Source organism: Clinocottus analis, unplaced genomic scaffold (assembly GCF_023055335.1).
Source record: "Clinocottus analis isolate CAN_PGR_092001 unplaced genomic scaffold, fCliAna1.0.p SCAF_44, whole genome shotgun sequence".
Lineage (NCBI taxonomy): Eukaryota > Metazoa > Chordata > Actinopteri > Perciformes > Cottidae > Clinocottus > Clinocottus analis.
The window spans coordinates 482,116-501,204 of NW_027176198.1; the positions used below are offsets into that span (position 1 = coordinate 482,116).

The 19,089-nt window shown below is 48.4% G+C and overlaps 1 protein-coding gene across 3 annotated transcripts; it reads right to left on the minus strand.

Moving 5' to 3' along the window:
- Positions 1-1,222: 1,222 nt before the first annotated feature.
- On the minus strand, positions 1,223-18,108 carry aatkb (apoptosis-associated tyrosine kinase b). 3 transcript variants are annotated; one of them, XM_068599200.1, is made up of 13 exons: positions 18,013-18,108; positions 16,461-16,602; positions 12,921-13,000; positions 11,932-12,050; positions 10,226-10,313; positions 9,810-9,943; positions 9,417-9,501; positions 8,922-9,043; positions 8,542-8,691; positions 4,901-8,432; positions 4,222-4,351; positions 3,961-4,137; positions 1,223-2,852 (listed from the first exon to the last, which is right to left on the minus strand). In XM_068599200.1, the coding sequence occupies exons 2-13, from the start codon at positions 16,561-16,563 to the stop codon at positions 2,824-2,826; spliced, it is 4,749 nt and encodes a 1,582-aa protein (XP_068455301.1). In that variant the 5' UTR covers positions 16,564-16,602; positions 18,013-18,108; the 3' UTR covers positions 1,223-2,823. The 3 variants fall into 3 exon arrangements, with proteins under 3 accessions (XP_068455301.1, XP_068455303.1, XP_068455302.1); XM_068599202.1 differs by lacking the exons at positions 16,461-16,602; positions 18,013-18,108 and adding an exon at positions 13,753-14,128 and having other exon boundaries at positions 12,302-13,000; XM_068599201.1 differs by lacking the exons at positions 16,461-16,602; positions 18,013-18,108 and having other exon boundaries at positions 12,302-13,740.
- Between the last annotated feature and the right edge of the window lie 981 nt (positions 18,109-19,089).

Below are 19,089 nucleotides of genomic sequence, written 5' to 3' on the forward strand. Positions count from 1 at the left end.
CCTCTCCTCCTCTTCTCTCCTCCTCTTCTCTTCTCTCCTCCTCTCATCCTCCTCCTCCTCCTCCTCCTCTCCAGGACGTTGATGGAGACGCCTCAGAGAAACCAGACGAGTGACGAGCCGCTGCGTATATCTCCACTGTGTTCCTCTGTGTTCACTCAGCAGATCTTTAATCATCACTAGAAGCAGGAATGAAGCACCAGTTCTCACTTTACACTGATTTGATGTTTGATTATTAATAATGTGAACGAGCAGTTTGAGAGATCGTCTTCAAAAGAGAAATCTAAAAGTTTGTGATTGCATATTTGCCTTTTCATGTTTAAGATGACGTTGAAAACACTGAGACGATAAATCAGGATTACACTGATGCAGGTTGTTTAGACTGAGCTGAGGCCTTCTGTTAAAACTGTAAATGAGATCTCTCTCTCTCTCTCTCTCTCTCTCTCTGTCTCTCTCTCTGTCTCTCTATCTCTCTCTCAAAGTTCAAAGTGTTGTACATTTAAAACCTGGAAAAGACTCCAGTCTCGTTTAACTTCACATCTTGATGGAGGGATCATTGTGTTAAAGCTGCAGCGCCTCTGTCGGCCACCAGGGGGCGACGCCGCCTGCTGCTTCTGGGCGTGGCTGTAACATAAAAACCTGCATCAGTGTAAAAACATCACAACTAATTAAATACAAACACGACTCGACACACACGTTGTGTCATTTGATTGTTTTTTTTCCAATTTTAATAAAGAATAAAGAATCAAGCTGAGGTTGTGTCACGTGACCTGAAGGAGCAGCTGTCATGAAACATCCTGGTTTTAATAGAAATGTTAAAGAAAAGTATAGCATAAAATATTAATAGTAAAGTATGTCTTAAAATAAAGTTGTAGTAAAGTTTATGGCATGAAAATAAAGATATGCCATCAAACACTGAAAATCCAAATGTTTAATTTAATTCAGATTATCTCCTTAATTATAAAGTATACTTGAATCATTTAAAAAGGTAAATCATACACAGAACCTGGGAACATTGGTAATAAGTTCATATGTGTTACTGGTATATTGGTTTATGATAGTGCACAGAAAAAGGAAAAAAACTAAATATATTTTGCAAAAAACAATTAAAAGTATTATTTTCTTAACGTAACTATTTGCTATATTTTTAACTTCATATAAAATATAGCTCTGTGTGTAACGAGTATCTGTGAGAAGTGAAGCGTTAAGTTTGTTATGAAAATCATTTCATAGAGAATACTCTGATATCTTAAGATGTGTAAAACAGACTTTATTCATATTTGATAGAAGGTACAGAACGTAAAGATGTGACGAGGTCCAACCAACAGCCTCAGAACCAAAACCTTCTTGTTCTCTTTCTCGGCCGAAGCTTCTCGTCGTCTCCATTTTGTGGTAAAAACGCCGGCGGCTCCTGAACGCAACACGACTTCTCTTTGGCAGCGACAATGAACGCCAGACGGGGAGCGTTTCCTCCTCCACGCTCCTCAAGCTGATGCAAACCCTCCGGACCGCCTCGACCGTTACAGGATACTGAAGACGAGCGGCAGCCCTCAAGGTCAAAGGTCAGAGGTCAAAGGTCACTTCCTCCCATCGACGCGCACAGAAGGCCACGTGATCACGGCTCGTTAAATCTCTCTGTCGCCGCTCAGATCTTCTTTCTTTCTCGTTTGAACCCAAATACAGAACGAGGGAACGAAGCGACGGCCGGCGAGCAGAAGCTGAGAAATAATGTGCAGATTTACAGACGCAGGAACACGCGTGTGTCCAGACGAAATATGATTTATTCAACAGCTTTTTTTAATACCGTTTGTGTTCAGAAACGTTGGCAACACGATGATGAATATCTCTGGTGAATATTAATAAACTGCTCGTTGGGTTCACGTGATCTTTGGACCCTGACGTGTCGAGTGTTGTTCAATAATGTAAAAAACAATATGACATGTTTTGTGATAAGGATTCCTTCCATATTGCATTACGTCATTATTATTAGAGGACTATTGTTTTTTATGTGGCGGTCCAGACGTGAAGATAAAGGTTTCCCTGACTGTGTGTGTCTCTCCTTGTGTCTCTACTTTAAACGTCGGAGCGACGGTCGTCCGCGTTGTGCCGGGTGTTGATAACAAAGATGGCGCTCCGGCCGGAGCCTCGTGCTCGTCCAGCGGTACAGTAGTGGTCCGGATACAAAAGAATACTCACATTGTCCAGGTTCCATCAGCTGAAGCATCCTGACACCGCGTGGAAGTCCCTTCGTCAACATTATATTACTGGTGATACCTAAAGGATTCTCCTGGAGATTTATTAAGACAAGTCAAGCAGTTTCCTGAAAAGTACAAAGTCTGTGGAGGCGTGTTCTAAAAAGTGGACGTCTTCAATGACTCCAGTCTGACCAGTCTGACCAGTCTGACCAGTCTGACCGTCAGCGTCCAGGAGCTTCTCATCGTAAACTAACAGGTGAAAGGTGGCGAACGTGATCGGGTCTGTTCTTCTATTGTGTCTCTTTGATCTGAAAAATATGCACAATTCAAAGTTCCTTCCTGCTGTCACAGATTCTTTACACCTTACATACAGGATATATTAATATTCTGTAAACTGTATACACATATATATATTTATATATATTAACCATTCTCTTTTTTCAGCATTCTAAAACAGCTCAGGTCGGTAAGTCGGACCTTTTTTAAAAGTGTCCACGGGGCGGCAAGAGGCACTGTCTTTGTGTTCCTAAAAAATAAATGAATCAGAAGTCATGCTAGCGGCGAGTTGTCGTCGTCGTTGTCGTCGTCGTTGTCGTTGTCGTCATCGTTGTCGTCGGGCAGAAGCGGCGCGTCACTCTTTGTCTCCGTCCTCGCTGCTTCCTGCAGGAGACAGAACCAGAGCCAGAAGGTGAAGATACGACATGAACCACCATGAACCACCGCTCAAGAACTTCACACAGACACAAGTTCCCTCATGAACATCCTTCACTTCATCAACATCCTTCACTTCATGAACATCCTTCACTTCATCAACATCCTTCACTTCATCAACATCCTTCATCTCTAAGACCAAGAACAGACTGCAGAGTTTCACATGAAAGTTCTCTTCTTATTTTAAGAGTTTAATGAACCACAATGTGAAGCTCCAGATCCTCAACGAGCTCAAAAGAAGAACAGTTTTATAGCTTCTTTCCCCAGCTTAAAATCGATTTTAAGGTTTTTCTTAAAACATTGTAAGTATTTTTTAAGGGTTTCTAAAGTTTTTTTAATGATTCTCAAGAGTTTTCAAGGGGGTTAATGGGTTTTTAAGGGTTTTCAATGATTTAAGGGTTTTCAAGGGTTTAAAAAAAAAAAATTTAAGGATTTTTTAAGGAAGCCCATTTCCGCAAAACAGCAAAAAAATTAGGACAAAAAAAAAAATTTGGACCAAAAAAAAAAAGCCTTTTTTTTTTTTTGCTTAACTTTTATCAATAAAAAGAAGAATTTTTTTTTTGTCCCTATTTTTTTTTGGGAGGGGGGAAGTGGGTCCATTTTTTTCCCCCAAATTCTTTTTTTTTGTCCTAATTTTTCTTCTTTTTTTTTGGTCCTAATTTTTTTTAAATTATTTTTTGATCCATTAGTCTTTTAAGGCGATGATCAAACACAAAGTACCATCAGAACTCTGGAGTGCTGCTGGAAACGGGCCTCTACACACGATGTAGATATTTCATTAAGAACCAGACGTTTCACCTAGAATAGTCTTTCACCACATTAGCAATGTTTAGAGTGTATTTATGATTCATTTCATGTTATCTTCATTGAAATAAAACAGTGCTTTTCTTTGAAAAATAAGGACATTTCCAAGTGAACCCCAAACCTTTTGAACAGCAGCGTATGTTTTCACTGTAATTCAGTTTGCGGCGACAACATTTGCATCTTCAATGGGCCAGTACGCCAGAAAGGGAATAACAGATTTGTCCGTGTTTCTACGCGATGTTGTGACACTCACCTCCCGCGGAGTCCATGTCGGAGTCGGAGATGTGCGTGATGGAGAAGCGCGACACGCTGGACGGGGAGACGGTGAAGCGGGAGAACGCCGCGGCCGGTTTGGGGTCCGGCGCCTTGGGGGTGGAGGACGTGGCCAGAGGGAGCAGCGGGAAGTCGTCCTCCCACTCGTACCCTGCACCTGGGAGCAGACCACCACATGGAGACATTCAGGTTCATGTTTCATCTCTGTGTTCACGTCGGCGGCGTTTCTGCCTGTACTCACTCTCCTCTGAGACGTTCCCGTCCGAGGAGTCGTCCGAGGCGTTGAGCCTTTCTTGGGATTTGCTCCGGGAACTCTGAGCCTCCGCTCCGAGAGGGAAGTCGCGCTCGGACAGCTCTTTAGTCGGACTTTCCTAGAGGAGAAGAAGAAGATGAAACCGTGAGATGCACTTTAAATCAAAGAGAGCTGACGGATACACGGACTCTACGACTCCACCGGCTTTCCAGATTGTTACGGCTAACGTATTAGCGAAACTAGCATTAAGTCATATTACTCTCCTGATGTATGCAATCTTTGCTGATGGGAGCTCATTTACACCAATAAAAAAGACAATTTAATGGAAATGTGGCTGTGATAATGAAAATAAACCCATGGTAAATCATAATTACTATGAGATAGTAAGTGTGCATGCGCTTCAGTTGCACGTTTTTGTTGTTTTTTAAGCTTCTTCTTTTCATATATACAGATACATGGTGCAGATGAGAGAGAAACAACACAGCTAGAAATGTTTATTTTTTATATGCATCTATTTTAAAAAAATAGTTTACATTGTCTGTCGTTTGCTGTCTGGCAGACTTGATTAAAGTCTTGTTTATTATTGTATAACAATAATAATTAAGTTTAGGTGACCCCAAGCCGAGCTGCTTTTAAACCGCGTGAAGATAATCTCTCTGCCGCTCACCTGATCGAACAGGTAGACGGTGACGTCGTCGAAAAAGGACACCGTCTTCTTCTTGCAGTCCGGCTCCTCCTCCGGGCGCTCCTCCGTGGGCAGGGTGGGCACCCTGGGCGCCCTGAGGAGGCTGCGCAGCTTGTAGTTTTCGCCGCCGCCGTCGCTCACCACGATGGGCACCGGGTAGCACTCGTCCTCGCTCTCCTCGCCGCCGCTCTGCTCCTGCACGCTGTAGATCCGCAGCTCCTCGTCCGACTCGTCGCTGTCGTCGGTGTCGCCGTCCTCTTCCCCGCCGGCCGCGGGCCCTCGGCACTCGGTGGGCGCGGCCGGCAGCGGAGGCGGCGGGGCGGCCGGAGGCGGAGGAGACGACGAGGAGAACCGGCGGGCGCTGGCCGCGTGCTGCAAGGCCACCTCGTCTTTGGGCAAAGTGTGCGAGGGTTCACCCGACGTCCCCGAAGGTCTGTTTGGAATCGCCTTGACCTCTGGCTCCTCTGTCAATTCAAATTCCAGAACAGAGTCTTCTGCATCTTCCTCTTCTTCCTCCTCTTCCTCCTCTTCCTCCTCGTCCTTAATGTCGGAGGTGCGATCTCCGTTCAGGGCGCCGAGGGCTTCTTCCATGGCGCCCACCACCTCCGCCGCCCAGTCCCCGAGGGACGAGCTCTCTTCCTGGGAGGGCCATTCGTCCAGCCCCCCCTCCGAGGGCTCGGCCTGGAGCCCCGGCATCTCATCCTGCTCCCGCTCTTCAGTCAAGTATGCATCGATCTCCAGCAGAGGTGACGAGTCTGTTGACACGTGTTTCGCGTCAAGGTTAATGTCTTTGTTCACGACGGCGTCGTTTAGCTCCTCCGCCTCCTCGTTCTTTCTTTTCTCGCCCTTCCTTTCCCCCGTGCGTTGATCCTTTTCAACATTGTCCTCATCGCTCACTCTCTCTGTCGGTTCTTCCCCTTCGTCCCTGGACTGCCTTTCGTTCTCGTAGTCCGAAAAGTAGGCCGAGTCTCTGTACGGAGTCTCCTCGTTGAGCGGTAGAAGGTCGTGGTCGCCGGCCTGCGAGGCTCCTGAGGCCGAATCTTCACCCGATGGCGGTTCGGCCTCTCTCTTCGCTTCGCCGTCGACTTCCTGCTCCTCCTCGTCCATCTTCGTATGAAGCGGAGGATTTCCAAGAGGTTGTTCGCGGCCTTCATGAGGCTCTTTGGGTACGAACTCGGGGCTCTCGTTATTTTCCGTGTCGTAGCCGCTGTCCATAGCTTTGGGTGAGCTGGACGGGTGGGAGGTCGCGGGGCTGAAGCCTTCGCAAGACCCGGCCGCCGACGGCTGATCCATGGACTCCATGGAGTCGGGAGTCCCCGTCTGCTTCTGCAGCGACTTGAAGGCAGGAGAGGCGCTCAGCTCGCTGGACTCGTCTGCGAAGATGCCCGAGGTGACGTCCGTGATGTCGTCCGTGATGTCGTCGTCGTCGCTGCAGTCGAGGATGTCGGCGAGGCTCACGCTGGAGCCTCCGCGCTCGACGCCGCTGTCGCCGGTGTGACTCAACTCGGACGGCGGGTCGGTGAGGGCCACCATCACGTGCATGTTGTCATCCGGGGGCGGAGTGGTCGCACTCATGGTCAGGGTCACCTCTTCTATTTTAGGCTCTGGCGGCTTTTGCACGATTGGATTTTCTTTGATTGCATCCTCCCTCTTGTCTCTGAAGAGCGCTTCGTCGGCCGCCAGGTCGACACACTGCTCTCTGCCGCCGTCCTCGGTCTTCGTGGAGGAGGGTTTGGCCACCACGGGGCCCCCTGGAGCCGGCGACAGATTGATCATCTCGTCGTTGCTCTGGACGTCGACGGCCTTGTCGCCCATGTAGCCGTAGCCGTGCCCGTAGCCGTGACCGTAGCTGTTGTTTCCGACCAGCGAGCCTGTGAGCGGATCCGCAAAGAGCGAGTGGCGGCACTCTCCGGATGCCGGCACCTGAGTCTCGCCCTCGTGGCACAGGTAGATGTAGGCGTCGCGGTCGTCCGAGGGCACCGCCGCGTGACGCTTGCTCAGGCTCAGGCAGGCGCTGTTGTCTTTGGCCTGGTGGGGCTCGAGATAGTCGACGGGTTTGGGAAGAGAGTGGAAGGCCAGGCTGTGCTCCTCCGGCCAGGAGTCTTCGATGTCTGTGCTCGGCATCGTGTAGTGGAAGTCCACGTACGCGTCCTGTCTGCAGCTGTGGCTCGCGCGTCTGTGGTGACCGGCGCCGCCGTGGCGGTGTTTTGAAGGCCAGGTGTTGCAGGTGTGCCTCTCCACAAATATGTCCTCTTCTTCTTCTTCCTCCTCCTCCTCCGTGTCGCTGTCTCGGTGCCCGATGAAGAGCGCCCCCTCCGTCTCCATGTCGATGCTGACGGAGTGGCCGCCGTGGCCGGGCATCGTCTTCCTCAGGGACCCCATCATGTCGTAGTAGCCGCCCGTCACGTTCTTCCCGATGACGGAGGCCTGGCTCATGTCCAGGTACGCGTCTCTGTAGGCCTGTTCAGATGCACTGTTCACGGCGGGGGATCTCTCCAACTCACCCAAGGCCTGGCGCAGGCTCCTGGACCCCCAGCTCTCCTGGTGGCGCTCACTGGAGGACCGGCGTCCGATCAGATAGCGGTCCATCCCCAGAGGGGGCGAGTGCTCGTAGTAGTAGCCCCCGTCTCTGTCTTTATAGGACACATAGTGGCTGGACTCCCAGGGTCGCAGCGGGCTACCGTCCAACGCTTGCCCCAAGAGGGGCTCCATCGTCAGGGAGATAGCGGGACTCGAGTCGTTCGAGTCGTACATGTCCACCTTGCGGATGTCCGCCGACCAAAAGGGACCCGGGTCCTTGGTCTGTGACGGGCAGCCCATGCACTCGCCTGAGTCGGCGCTCCCAGTCAGAAAGCTCCCGCTGCTGCCTTGGTAGTCGGGGCTGTAGGAGCACATGGTGTAGTCCAGATCGATGTTGCAGTCCACCGGCTCCTCGATGCGGATGTAGTACTCGCTGCTCAGCGAGGGGCTGTGGGCACTGAGGACGGGCAGTATGCCCGGAGCGTGGAGGTGTTTCCCCTGGTAGTAAGAAGGAGAAAGTCCGTAGCTCAGGCTCTCCATGGGGCAGCCGCCCACGATGCCCCCGGGGGGGTAAAACGCCTCCTGGTGGCGATGGCGGTCGATCTGGCCCGGGGCGCCGAGGGCGTCCGGCGCTCCGTACGGCTGGTCCGCTCGGGCCTGCTCCCACTTGTACTCGAAGTTCAGGCCGCGGCTGGTCTCCGTGACCGTGAGCACGTCGTCCCCGGACTCCGAGTGGTAGCCGTCGCCGGTCGAGAACTGCTCGAGGAGGGGGAAGGAAGAGGAGGAGGTCGAGGGGGCGCGATCCCGCGGCATCGCCGAGGCGCAGCGGTGGCCGTCAAACACGGTGTTGGGACGCAGGGAGTTCCAGCGCCGCTCGAAGTCCTCCTCGGCCTCGCTGGCGCCCTTAGCGCACAGGTAGCTGAGCAGCAGGTGCACCTCCTCTGCGTTGGGTCTCTGCTCGGGCTGCAGCCAGCAGAACTGCATCACCTCGTACCTGAGGAGCCCAGGCGGAAAGAGAAAGACAAAGGGATGATTAGAATCTGCAGGAAGCGATGAGGATCTACTCCATTGCCACGGTGTTCCCACATGGGTTCGGTTCTCACCAGCGCTCGGCAAGCGGCACTTTGAGCAGCGGCTTGGGCAGTCGCAGCTGCTGCTCGCGCACGGCGTAGGTCAGCACCTGCCGGTCAGAGTAGTGCCTGTAGGGCTGGTTGCCCAACTCAAACAACTCCCAGATGGTGACGCCCAGAGACCTGAGACACGGGAGGGAGGACATGGACGCCGTGAGACAGAAGGACAGCGAACAGAACGAGTACAAATACTAGTTGAAGTACAAATACTTTATCCAGCTGCTTGATAGTGTTTTATTATCAGGCTTCCTTCAGGTTTTTGGTCACAGTGAGGAACTTCATCACTGCAGAGATGAGTTTTTTTGTGTTTGCATCTGCGTGTGTGTGTGTGTGTGTGTGTGTGTGTGTCCCACCACATGTTGCTGTGCTGCGTCTGCTCCGCCACCAGCAGGTTCCCATGAACCTCGTCCACGAGCTCTGGAGCTATCCAGCGCAGCGGCACGCTCATCTGATCGCACGTCGTGTAGTAATCATCCTGACGGGCAGACGAGAGAATTATTATTATTATTATTTTTAAAAACATATTTCATGTCAGCTGATCAATGCAAAACTAAACAACTTTTTTTTTTCAAATTTTTTATTTATTTAAATTGTATAATTTGTCAAATCTGGAGAAACTCACGTGAGTGGAGTAAATGCTTCATCTTTTCGTAGATTAAATAGCTCAGCATTAGCATGAAGCTAGCATAAACTAGCTTAGCTTGCTTTTTTTTGTGTGAATTGTCTGTACTGAGTGGTTATCACATGCACTTTCTCATCTATTTTTTCCCCCGAAATAAAAATAATAAAATACTTCTTATATGTATATGTATCTTAGTAAATTGATGTTCTTTGTGTGAGGAACAGACCTTGTACTTGTTCTGGGCCAGGCCGTAATCTCCAATCTTCACGGAGACGTCGGCGGACAGCAAGCAGTTCCTCAGCGCCAGGTCGCTGGCCACAAAGAGGAGGAACAGCCGTTACACATCTTTATTAGCGTTCACCAACACACAACACAAGCCGGGCGGTCGTATTCCTCGAGGCACAAACACTGGCTGACAACAAGGAGAGGACACACATCAGAGGCTCTGACTCGCCGTGGAGACGAGGCTCACCGCCTGCAACAAAATCACTGATGCTGGAGTCAGGAAGCAGCACTCAGGCAGCACCAGGATATTGTTCCAGGAAGCGGCCAACAAGCAGGAAGCCGACCGATAAAAGACCCTAGCTGCGAGATCGAGTAGCGTGAACTCGCTCGCTACCTGTGCGTGAAGTTGTGCTTGTGCATGTGCAGGAGCCCCGAGGCGATGTCACAGGCCATCCGCTGCAGGACCAGGGGGTCAGGGGTCATGGCTTCTGAGGTCCTGCAGCTCCGGAGGTAACCCTTCACATCCCCCTGGACACGGAAGATTAAACACACATCTATATGAGTGTGTGTGCATGAGCGTGTGTGTGTGTGTGTGTGTGTGTGTGTGTTGCAGCCTCTGGCCACTGGAGGGCGGTGTTGTCTATGTGCTGCGCTTAATGGGGCCAAGAGTCACCCACCTCTTTGTGTTAGAATAAATAAGAATAAAAAGAAATATAAATATAAATATATATATATATATATATATATATATATATATATATATATATATATATATATATATATATATATATGTGTGTTTCTTTTACTCACCAGCGGACAAAACTCCATCACCAGCAGGTACGGAGTGACCTCAGTGCATTGAACCAAACACTGCAGCAGAGCAGGATGCTGCAGGGAGCTGAGGAGGAGAGGAAGAGGAGGAGAGGAAGAGGAGAGGAAGAGGAGAGGAAGAGGAGAGGAGGAGGTATGTATGAAGGTAGATTTGTGTCTAAAAACAAGAAATTTGCTCTCAACAAAAAAAAAAACGCTTAAAAAAAATGCTCCAAACCTAAATTTGCTCTAAAAAAATCTCTATCAAAAAAAATGTTCTCTCAAAAAAAAAAAAAGTTTTCTCAAAACCTGCGCTGCTGGATGAGTTTTTATTGGTTTATACATTCATACATTTAAAATAATGTAGACAACAGAACAACATGACGCCCACTACACCCACTACGCCCACTACGCCCACTACGCCCACTACACCCACTACGCCCACTACGCCTTTTTTTGAGAGCGCAGTTTTTTTTTTAGAGAACTTTTTTCCGAATTTTTTTTGAGAGCATTTTTTTCGCGAACTTTTTTTTCGAGATTTTATTTTTTGCGAGCATTTTTTTAGAGAACTTTTTTTTCAAATTTTTTTTTAGAGCATTTTTTTCAGAGAACTTTTTTCAGATTTTTTTTTTTAGAGATTTTTTTTTTTGAGAGCATTTTTTTAGAGGACTTTTTTAGAGATTTTTTTTGAGAGCATTTTTTTCGCGAACTTTTTTTTAGAGATTTTATTTTTTGAGAGCATTTTTTTTCGAGAACTTTTTTTGGAATTTTTTTTAGAGAACTTTTTTCAGAAATTTTTTTTTTTAGAGATTTTTTTTTTGAGAGCATTTTTTTAAAGAACTTTTTTTCGAGATTTTTTTTTTCGAGATTTTTTTTCGAGAACTTTTTTTTCAGAATTTTTTTTTAGCGATTTTTTTTTGGAGAGCATTTTTTTAGAGAACTTTTTTCAGAATTTTTTTTTTAGAGTTTTTTTTTGAGAGCATTTTTTTAGAGAACTTTTTTCAGAATTTTTCTTTTAGAGTTTTTTTTTTGAGAGCATTTTTTTAGAGAACTATTTTAGAGGTTTTTTTTTGAGAGCATTTTTTTAGAGAACTTTTTTCAGAATTTTTTTTTTAGAGATTTTTTTTTTGAGAGCATTTTTTCAGAGAACTTTTTTCAGAATTTTTTTTTTAGAGATTTTTTTTTTTGAGAGCATTTTTTTAGAGAACTTTTTTAGAGATTTTTTTTGAGAGCATTTTTTTTCGAGAACTTTTTTTTCGAATTTTTTTTAGAGCATTTTTTTAGAGAACTTTTTTCAGAATTTTTTTTTTTAGAGATTTTTTTTTGAGAGCATTTTTTTAAAGACCTTTTTTTCGAGATTTTTTTTTCGAGATTTTTTTTCGAGAACTTTTTTTCAGAATTTTTTTTTAGAGTTTTTTTTTGGAGAGCATTTTTTTAGAGAACTTTTTTTCAGAGATTTTTTTTGAAAGCATTTTTTTCGCGAACTTTTTTTTAGAGATTTTTTTTGGAGAGCATTTTTTTTAGAGAACTTTTTTTTAGAGCATTTTTTTTAGAGAACTTTTTTTTAGAATTTTTTTTTTAGAGATAAAAAATAAAAAAATAAGCAAAATTGAAAGTAGATGTATGTATGAGTAACTTTATACCACTCACAGGACAGACAGGAGAGAGGAGTGAATGAGTGAATGAGTGAATGAGTGAATAACTACCGGAACGGCTGCGCCTCCTTCAGGAAGTGCATCTGCTCCTGCACGCTGCCGCTGGCTCTCAGCTCCTTCACCACCACCTGCGTGCAGCTCAGGCCCGACTTCACCTCCCCCAGCAGCACCTGCAGGCAGAGAGACACGTGTACACGCACAGGAAGACACACATAGACACACAAACAACACAACGCACGCACAACAACAACATCGCAGAGCATGGAGAGGAAGCGACCAACACAAAGACGTGAAGCGGCATGCGGGGGTCAGGGGAGAGGATCCAGAGACAGACAGACAGACAGACAGACACACACACACACACACACACACACACACACACACACACACACACACACACACACACACAGGATGGACATACCCAGTGAAGGCACACAAGGATGGAGAGGACGAGTGAGCATTCATGAGTGAACAGTTGGAGAGAGACGGAGGAGGGAGAGAACAACAACATGTTATCTGGTTGTATAGAAGCACGCGGCTCAGCCTGCAGTCTCATTCACAGAGTGGAGTGTGTCCTCTAAGAGTGTGTTCTTTAAGAGTCTGTCCTCTAAGAGTGTGTCTTCTAAGAGTGTGTCCTTTAAGAGTGTGTCCTTTAAGAGTGTGTCTTTTGAGAGTGTGTACTCTAAGAGTGTGTCCTTTAAGAGTGTGTCCTCTAAGAGTGTGTCCTCTAAGAGTGTGTCCTACAAGAGTGTGTCCTATAAGAGTGTGTCCTACAAGAGTGTGTCCTATAAGAGTGTGTCCTTTAAAGCAGCGGTCACCAGCCGGTAACAGAAACAATGAATGGAAAAAATGTCATGAAAAAAAAAACGGAAAGAGCTTTTATTTTGAAAAATGACCGGATGCATCCGCCTGCGTGTCTAAACCTTACGTTACCCTGACAATGAAACCTAAAAGTCAGTTTCATCTCTGCCCACTGAGACATGCGTTCAGGCGTTTACAGGTGAGATCGGCGTGTCGGCCATTTCCTGGGAGGGGCTTACCTTCCCGAACCAGCCATTCCCGATCTCTTTCAGGTAGAGGAGACTGTGGCGGCCGAGATCCGTGGACTTCAGGAGTTGAGCTGGAGGAGAAGGACAGAAGAGAAGGAGAGAGGAGAGAGGAGAAGGTCAGACTTCCATCTTTCTCTATGTGATAAAACCTTTAAAAGCTTCATTCTTCTTTCTATTAAAGTGCCATCGCGGTATAACGATGATTCCACATTTAAGTTTCATGATCAAACAACAAGAACATGAAACTGATGGATCTCTCAGCGCGTTATGGACGTGCTCATTGATTTCCATCCATTAGTAAAAGCATCGAAACATTAAAACAATACGACGCTGAGAGCAGAAGACGAGGGAACGTTAAATCTATTCCTGGGTCTATTTTTTCAACCTTTATTTAGCCGGGATGAGATATTTAGTCTCTTCACGACACGTAAAGAACTTAAAAGTTAAAAACATATAAAAGAGAGCAAAAATAAACATTCCCTCCATTTATTGTTTAGATGATCCGTCATGTGTTTTAAATACGGCAAGCTTATAAAATAATCACATTCAGGATGAGGGTCCAACAATTCTGAATTTCAAAAAAACCTCCTTCCAATGATCTAATCAATACAACGCAGCGTGGAGCTAACATGCTAACATAGAACATTATTAACTTTCATTGTTCAACTCGTCGCTTCAAGTCATAAAACACAGAAAATAATAAGAAAACTTCTCACAATAACTAAGTTGTCATGAATTGGATGAACTTAAAGTAAATATAAGGTATTGATAAGAGACGTATGAATATAGTTATATCATAAAACACCAATAATACTGGACGCACCACATCCACGATCTTAAGCGGCCGCTGGAGAATCCATCGAACCATCGATCAATCGGTATCAACTCTCTCGGAAAGGAAATATCCGACCGTGCTGCTGAACCTGAGAGTGATGTCATGTGACTCTCAGGTCTAATTCCACCTCTGATCCACCTGAGCGTTCTGATCCACCTGAGCGTTCTGATCCACCTGAGCGTTCTGATCCACCTGAGCGCCCTGAGCGTCCTGAGTGTCCTGAAGCGTCTCGGTGACCCGAGTCCCTCCGTCCTGCTGCACGGCCCTCCGTCTTTCTCGTCCTCTCAGTGTCTCTCACGATGACACTCAGACTCTGGCTGCAGCCCGGAGGAAGACAGACGGGTCTTTGTGGCGCTGCCACAGTCCCGTCACTGTGCGGCGGCCATATTGGATCCCCTCCCCCGCCTCACCATCCCCCTCCCCCACCCACTCATGCTCTCTCCGGCCCGAAGCAGAATAACAGAATAACCGGCATTGTCCGGCTGCTCGAGGGGTCGCATGGCACCAGCCGGGACCAGTGAGTGTGTACAACATGTACTCTTAAAGTGTACAACGTGTACTCTTAAAGTACAACATGTACTCTAAAAGTGTACTTTGCATAGAACTAAGTGTGCAGGTTTCTATTATATATCCGTCTGAGCATTGAGAGATGAAGCCGGTTCTCAGATGTCTTTCCAGCCAACACACTAACTCAATCTCCCTGTGACGTCCTCTCTCATCTCCTCTCCTCTCTCCTCTCCTCTCTCATCTCCTCTCCTCTCTCCAGCAGGAAGTCTTTAGTTAAATGCGCGGCGGCTGAATCACTCAGACACAAATGGACGCCGTGTTGCTCCTCCAGGCAGTCGAGCTGCAGCTCCTCAGACATTTAAATTCACTCGCTGCCGTTGAGCAACTCGATTATAAACATCAGCGAGGCGAAGATCTCGAGGTGGAGTGAGGGAGTGTTAAGGAAAGGATAGATAACATGCATGAGGACGCCTCAACGTGTGTGTGTGTGTGTGTGTCCTCTCGTGAGCTCCATTAGGCCGGAGCAGCTGCATCGGGGCGGGGTCCTGGGGCTCGGGCCCCCGGGCCTCGCACCGAGCCAAGCTCTTACAGCACTGTTGTCTCCTTTGGGAGCTCCGCCTCTCCACAGAGGAGCGCCGGCTGAAAGGAAGCAGACTTCAGGCTTCAGCTGCACGTCGAGCTCAGGAACCAGGAATCAGGAGGAACAACCTGTGTGTGTACAACCTGTGTGTGTACAACCTGTGTGTGTACAACCTGTGTGTGTACAACCTGTGTGTGTACAACCTGTGTGTGTACAACCGTTGCCTCTTTGTGGTTTTGTTTCTTCATTCTTTTGTGTAAGTTTAGTTTTTGAGAACAAGCAGCTGCCTCAGCATCCAAACCGAGGACAACTTAGGGCTCAGGATGAAGATGGCGATGTCGCCGCGACCGCTAGCGTCAGATTTAGCGCTTAGTTTTTGAATTGTGTTGTAACTTTGGCCCGTCAGACCTTCTGGGTTCTTGTATTGTTTTGTTGTGGGCTCTACTCAACGCTCTGTATCTCTATTGTTTGCCTCTTGAACCAGTGTGTCCAACATTGACTTCCATTCAGAGGAGATCTTCTGCTCCCTGACTGGCCTGCGTGGGCATGAACCACCCTGCCGTGTCACCGCTTTATCAGTCCATCAGCGCACAATGAGGACCGTTGTCACATGGAGGCAGGAAGAGAGGAAGACAGCGATGGAGAAAGAGGGAGGAGGAATCCTCTCGCTGGGGCTTTTGTGCTCAGGAATGTCTGACATTCCTGCGAGCGGCGGCGTGGGCCGGCCGCCGGGTCGCCGTTACGCAACCGGCAGATGTTTGTGGGAGAGAGAGGGAGCGCCGGGGAGCACAGAGTCCATCCTGTTGGCGGCCTGCAGCGAGGGATTGTGGGAGAGGCGGAGCCCCGGCTGACCCGGGGCCAGCGGCAGGGCGTCGCTCGCCCCGGGGACGAGCGCTGACGAGCAGCAGATGCACAGCTCCTCGCCCGCTGAGGCGCCGGCTCTCTCTCAAAGCCGTTGCATCAGCTCGCAGCGCAAAACGGCTGAAGATGTCGGTCACAAAGCGCCAACAGGAAAGGATTTCACGAGCAGGATATCCATCTCATCGTTCATCCTCTCAGCGAGGAAACACGTAAATCTTCTAAACTGTCGAGCGGATCTCAAGGATTTCATGAGAGAAAAACTGGAACGCAGCAGAATGAGATTTCCGTAAAAGTTGGGTTTAAGCCGCTAGCACCTTCGGTGGTTGTCCCCACTTTAGCAAGCTAGCGCTACTCCTAGCTGCCCGCTGAAGCAAGCTAGCACTGCTGCTAGCTCCCCGCTGAAGCAAGCTAGCGCTACTGCCAGCTGCCCACTTTAGCCAGCTACTGCTACTGCCAGCTGCCCGAGTCTGGCGTTGAGCCGGGGCTGGTCCCGCTACCTTTGGTGGTTGTCACCGCTAGCTCCCTGATATAGTCAGCTAGCTCTGCTGATAGCCACCCGCTAGCTGATTACAGCGGGGAGTACAACCACTGAAGGTAGCATCTTATAACACACATTTCTACGGTAACCTCTCACACAGTCGAGCTCATACTTCCCTCGAGCTCTACTTTCTCTCATTGGGAACTTTAGCTCGTGCTCGGCGGCTCGGCGCGACGGTTCACACCGCACAGACACAAAGACTGGACCCACCCGATCGGGCCGGCTGCTTGGCGAGCGGCAGCGTGAGCTCGGTGAGCGGCAGGATGTAGACGTCCGGGCTGCCCGGGGAGGCCGGCGAGGCCAAGGTGGACATCTCGGCGTGGTACTCCTCCCCGTCCACATTCCTGAATTCCTGGAAAACAGACACACACACGAATGCACCGAGAGCTCAGAGGTGATGCAGAGGAGCAGGTCGACTGCACCAGACGCACAAGTGGAAACAAACTGCAGGAGCTTGCAGATGGTGTAATGGGAGCATCTCTACTGCGTTGATGTTCCACTGCATCGATGCACAAAACATTTTAAATGAATGATATTCTGGTCCGGCTGAGGCCAGCTGCAGTGTGTCTCTGAGCCGAGAGCCGCAGAGGAAACTAAAGCCTGTTGGATTAAAAACATCTCTGTCCTCGACTTCATCATTTAACCCTGAAGGCTTCAGAGCCGAGAGGAGAAACCTGGAGGGAGAGAAACCAGCTGACTCAGCAAGAATGTCTTATTCTGAAAGTAATGTCACCAAGAACATGTTCACAAAATAATGAGGAGGAGGAGGAGGAAGAAGAGGAGGAGGAAGAGGATGAGGAGGAGGAGGAGGAGGAGGAGGAGGAGGAAGAGGAGGAGGAGGAGAAGAAGGAGGAAGACGAGGAGGAGGAGGAGGAAGAGAAGAAGGAGGAGGAGGAGAAGAAGGAGGAAGACGAGGAGGAGGAGGAAAAGAAGCAGGAGGAGGAGGAGGAGGAGGAAGAGGAGGAGGAGGAGGAGGAAGAGGGAGTTGGCTGCATCCACTGACCGGATGTCAGAATAAAAGTCTCTTAGTTGGCAGCTGGAGAGCAGTGAGGTCCCAACGCTGGAAAAATGTGACCTGCTGTCACACAAACACACACACACACACACACACACACACACACACACACACACACAAATGCACACTTACACACTTACACACACACACACACAAATGCACACTTACACACACACACATGCAAACACACTCCGCTGGCCTCAAATCAGAATCTTCACACGGCCTCGCTCGCCCTCCTGTTCAACATGTGGTTTCACTCTCCACATCGAGACACACACACACACCCACACCCACACCCACACACACACACACACACACACACACACACACACACACACACACACACACACACACACACACACACACCCTCCCTCCCTTCAGGTCCGTACTTCCTGCAGTAAAAGGCAGCAGACAGTTAATATCTTCATTCATGAAGTTTGAGGGTGAAATGTCTTCAAAGTGTTTTCTTTAGTTTGAGTTCTTCAACAGAACAAACAAACAAACAAACAAACAAACAAACAAACAAACAAGAAGCATCAACTTTGAGAAACTCTGACTTTGATTTCTCATCGAGTGTTAAAATCTTTTCAGGTTTGAAACTCGTTTAGTTCAGTAAAGAAGTCAAATCCTGTGATTTCATCCTTCAGAAGTCCAACAAACGTCTTTCAAATAAAATAATCTCACGTCTACTTTTCTTTTTCTTTTCCTGACTTCCTGTCATGTGACCTCGCGGCTCAGGCAGCTTACCTTTCAGGTGAGGACGGCCTGACACGCTGCTCTGCTGTCGGCATCCCAACCTCCATCAGGCTCTCACACACACACCAATAAAACACACACAGACGCACACACACACACACACACACACACACACACACACACACACACACACACCCCAGAAAGGTTCCCATGCGTGTGATGGATGCCGGCAGCAGGAGCTCGGCGGTGAAGGAGCGACATCGTCCTCCTGCAGAGAGAGAGTCATTGTCCAGAGAGGAGGACGAGGAGGAGGAAGAGCTGGCGGATGGAGAGAGGGAGAGAGAGAGAGGAGGAGAGGAAGCAGAGGAGGAGGAGGAGGAGGAGGAAGAGGAGGAGGAGGGTCTCCCAGTTCACAGGCCGGACTGAACCCTCGGGTCGCCTCATGAGGGAGAGGAGCGAGACTGAGCCCCACAAGAATGTGAGGGAGAAAAATACAAGAGGGAGGAAGAGGAGGAGGAAGAGGAGGAGGAGGAGGAGGAGGAAGAGGAAGAGGAGGAGGAAGAAGAGGAGGGGGGGGGGGTCACATACTATACATCTGACATCACCCCCTCTCTTCTTCTCTCTCTCCCAAAAGCCGAACAACATCTGCAGGGCAGTCCCCTTCCCCTCGAAACCATGTCAACACACACACACACACACACACACACACACACACACACACACACACACACACACACACACACACACGCACACACACACACACACGTTTGGTTAACCTCTTGTGAGGACTCTTCGCTCGTTCCTGACCGTCGTCTTCGTCACCTGAACCTCCTCGCTGCTTCAGATCCCTCATGAGCCTCATGAAGCTCTTCAGCTGCAGAGCGAGAGATCTCACGTCCGTTTTATTCTTTTATTCTCTGTTTTGTGAGCAGACGACGTTTAGTGAACAGAAACTCACGAGCAAAGTTATGTTTTCACAAGAGAGGTGAAGAATTTATAAAATCAAGCTGATGTGAAATGTGAAATTGAGAAAAGGGCCTAAGACCCTGAAGGGTTAACACCTGGAAATGAGTCATCTGTAGCTTCCATCGCTATAGGAATCTACAGTTAGCTTAGCTTAGCTTAGCA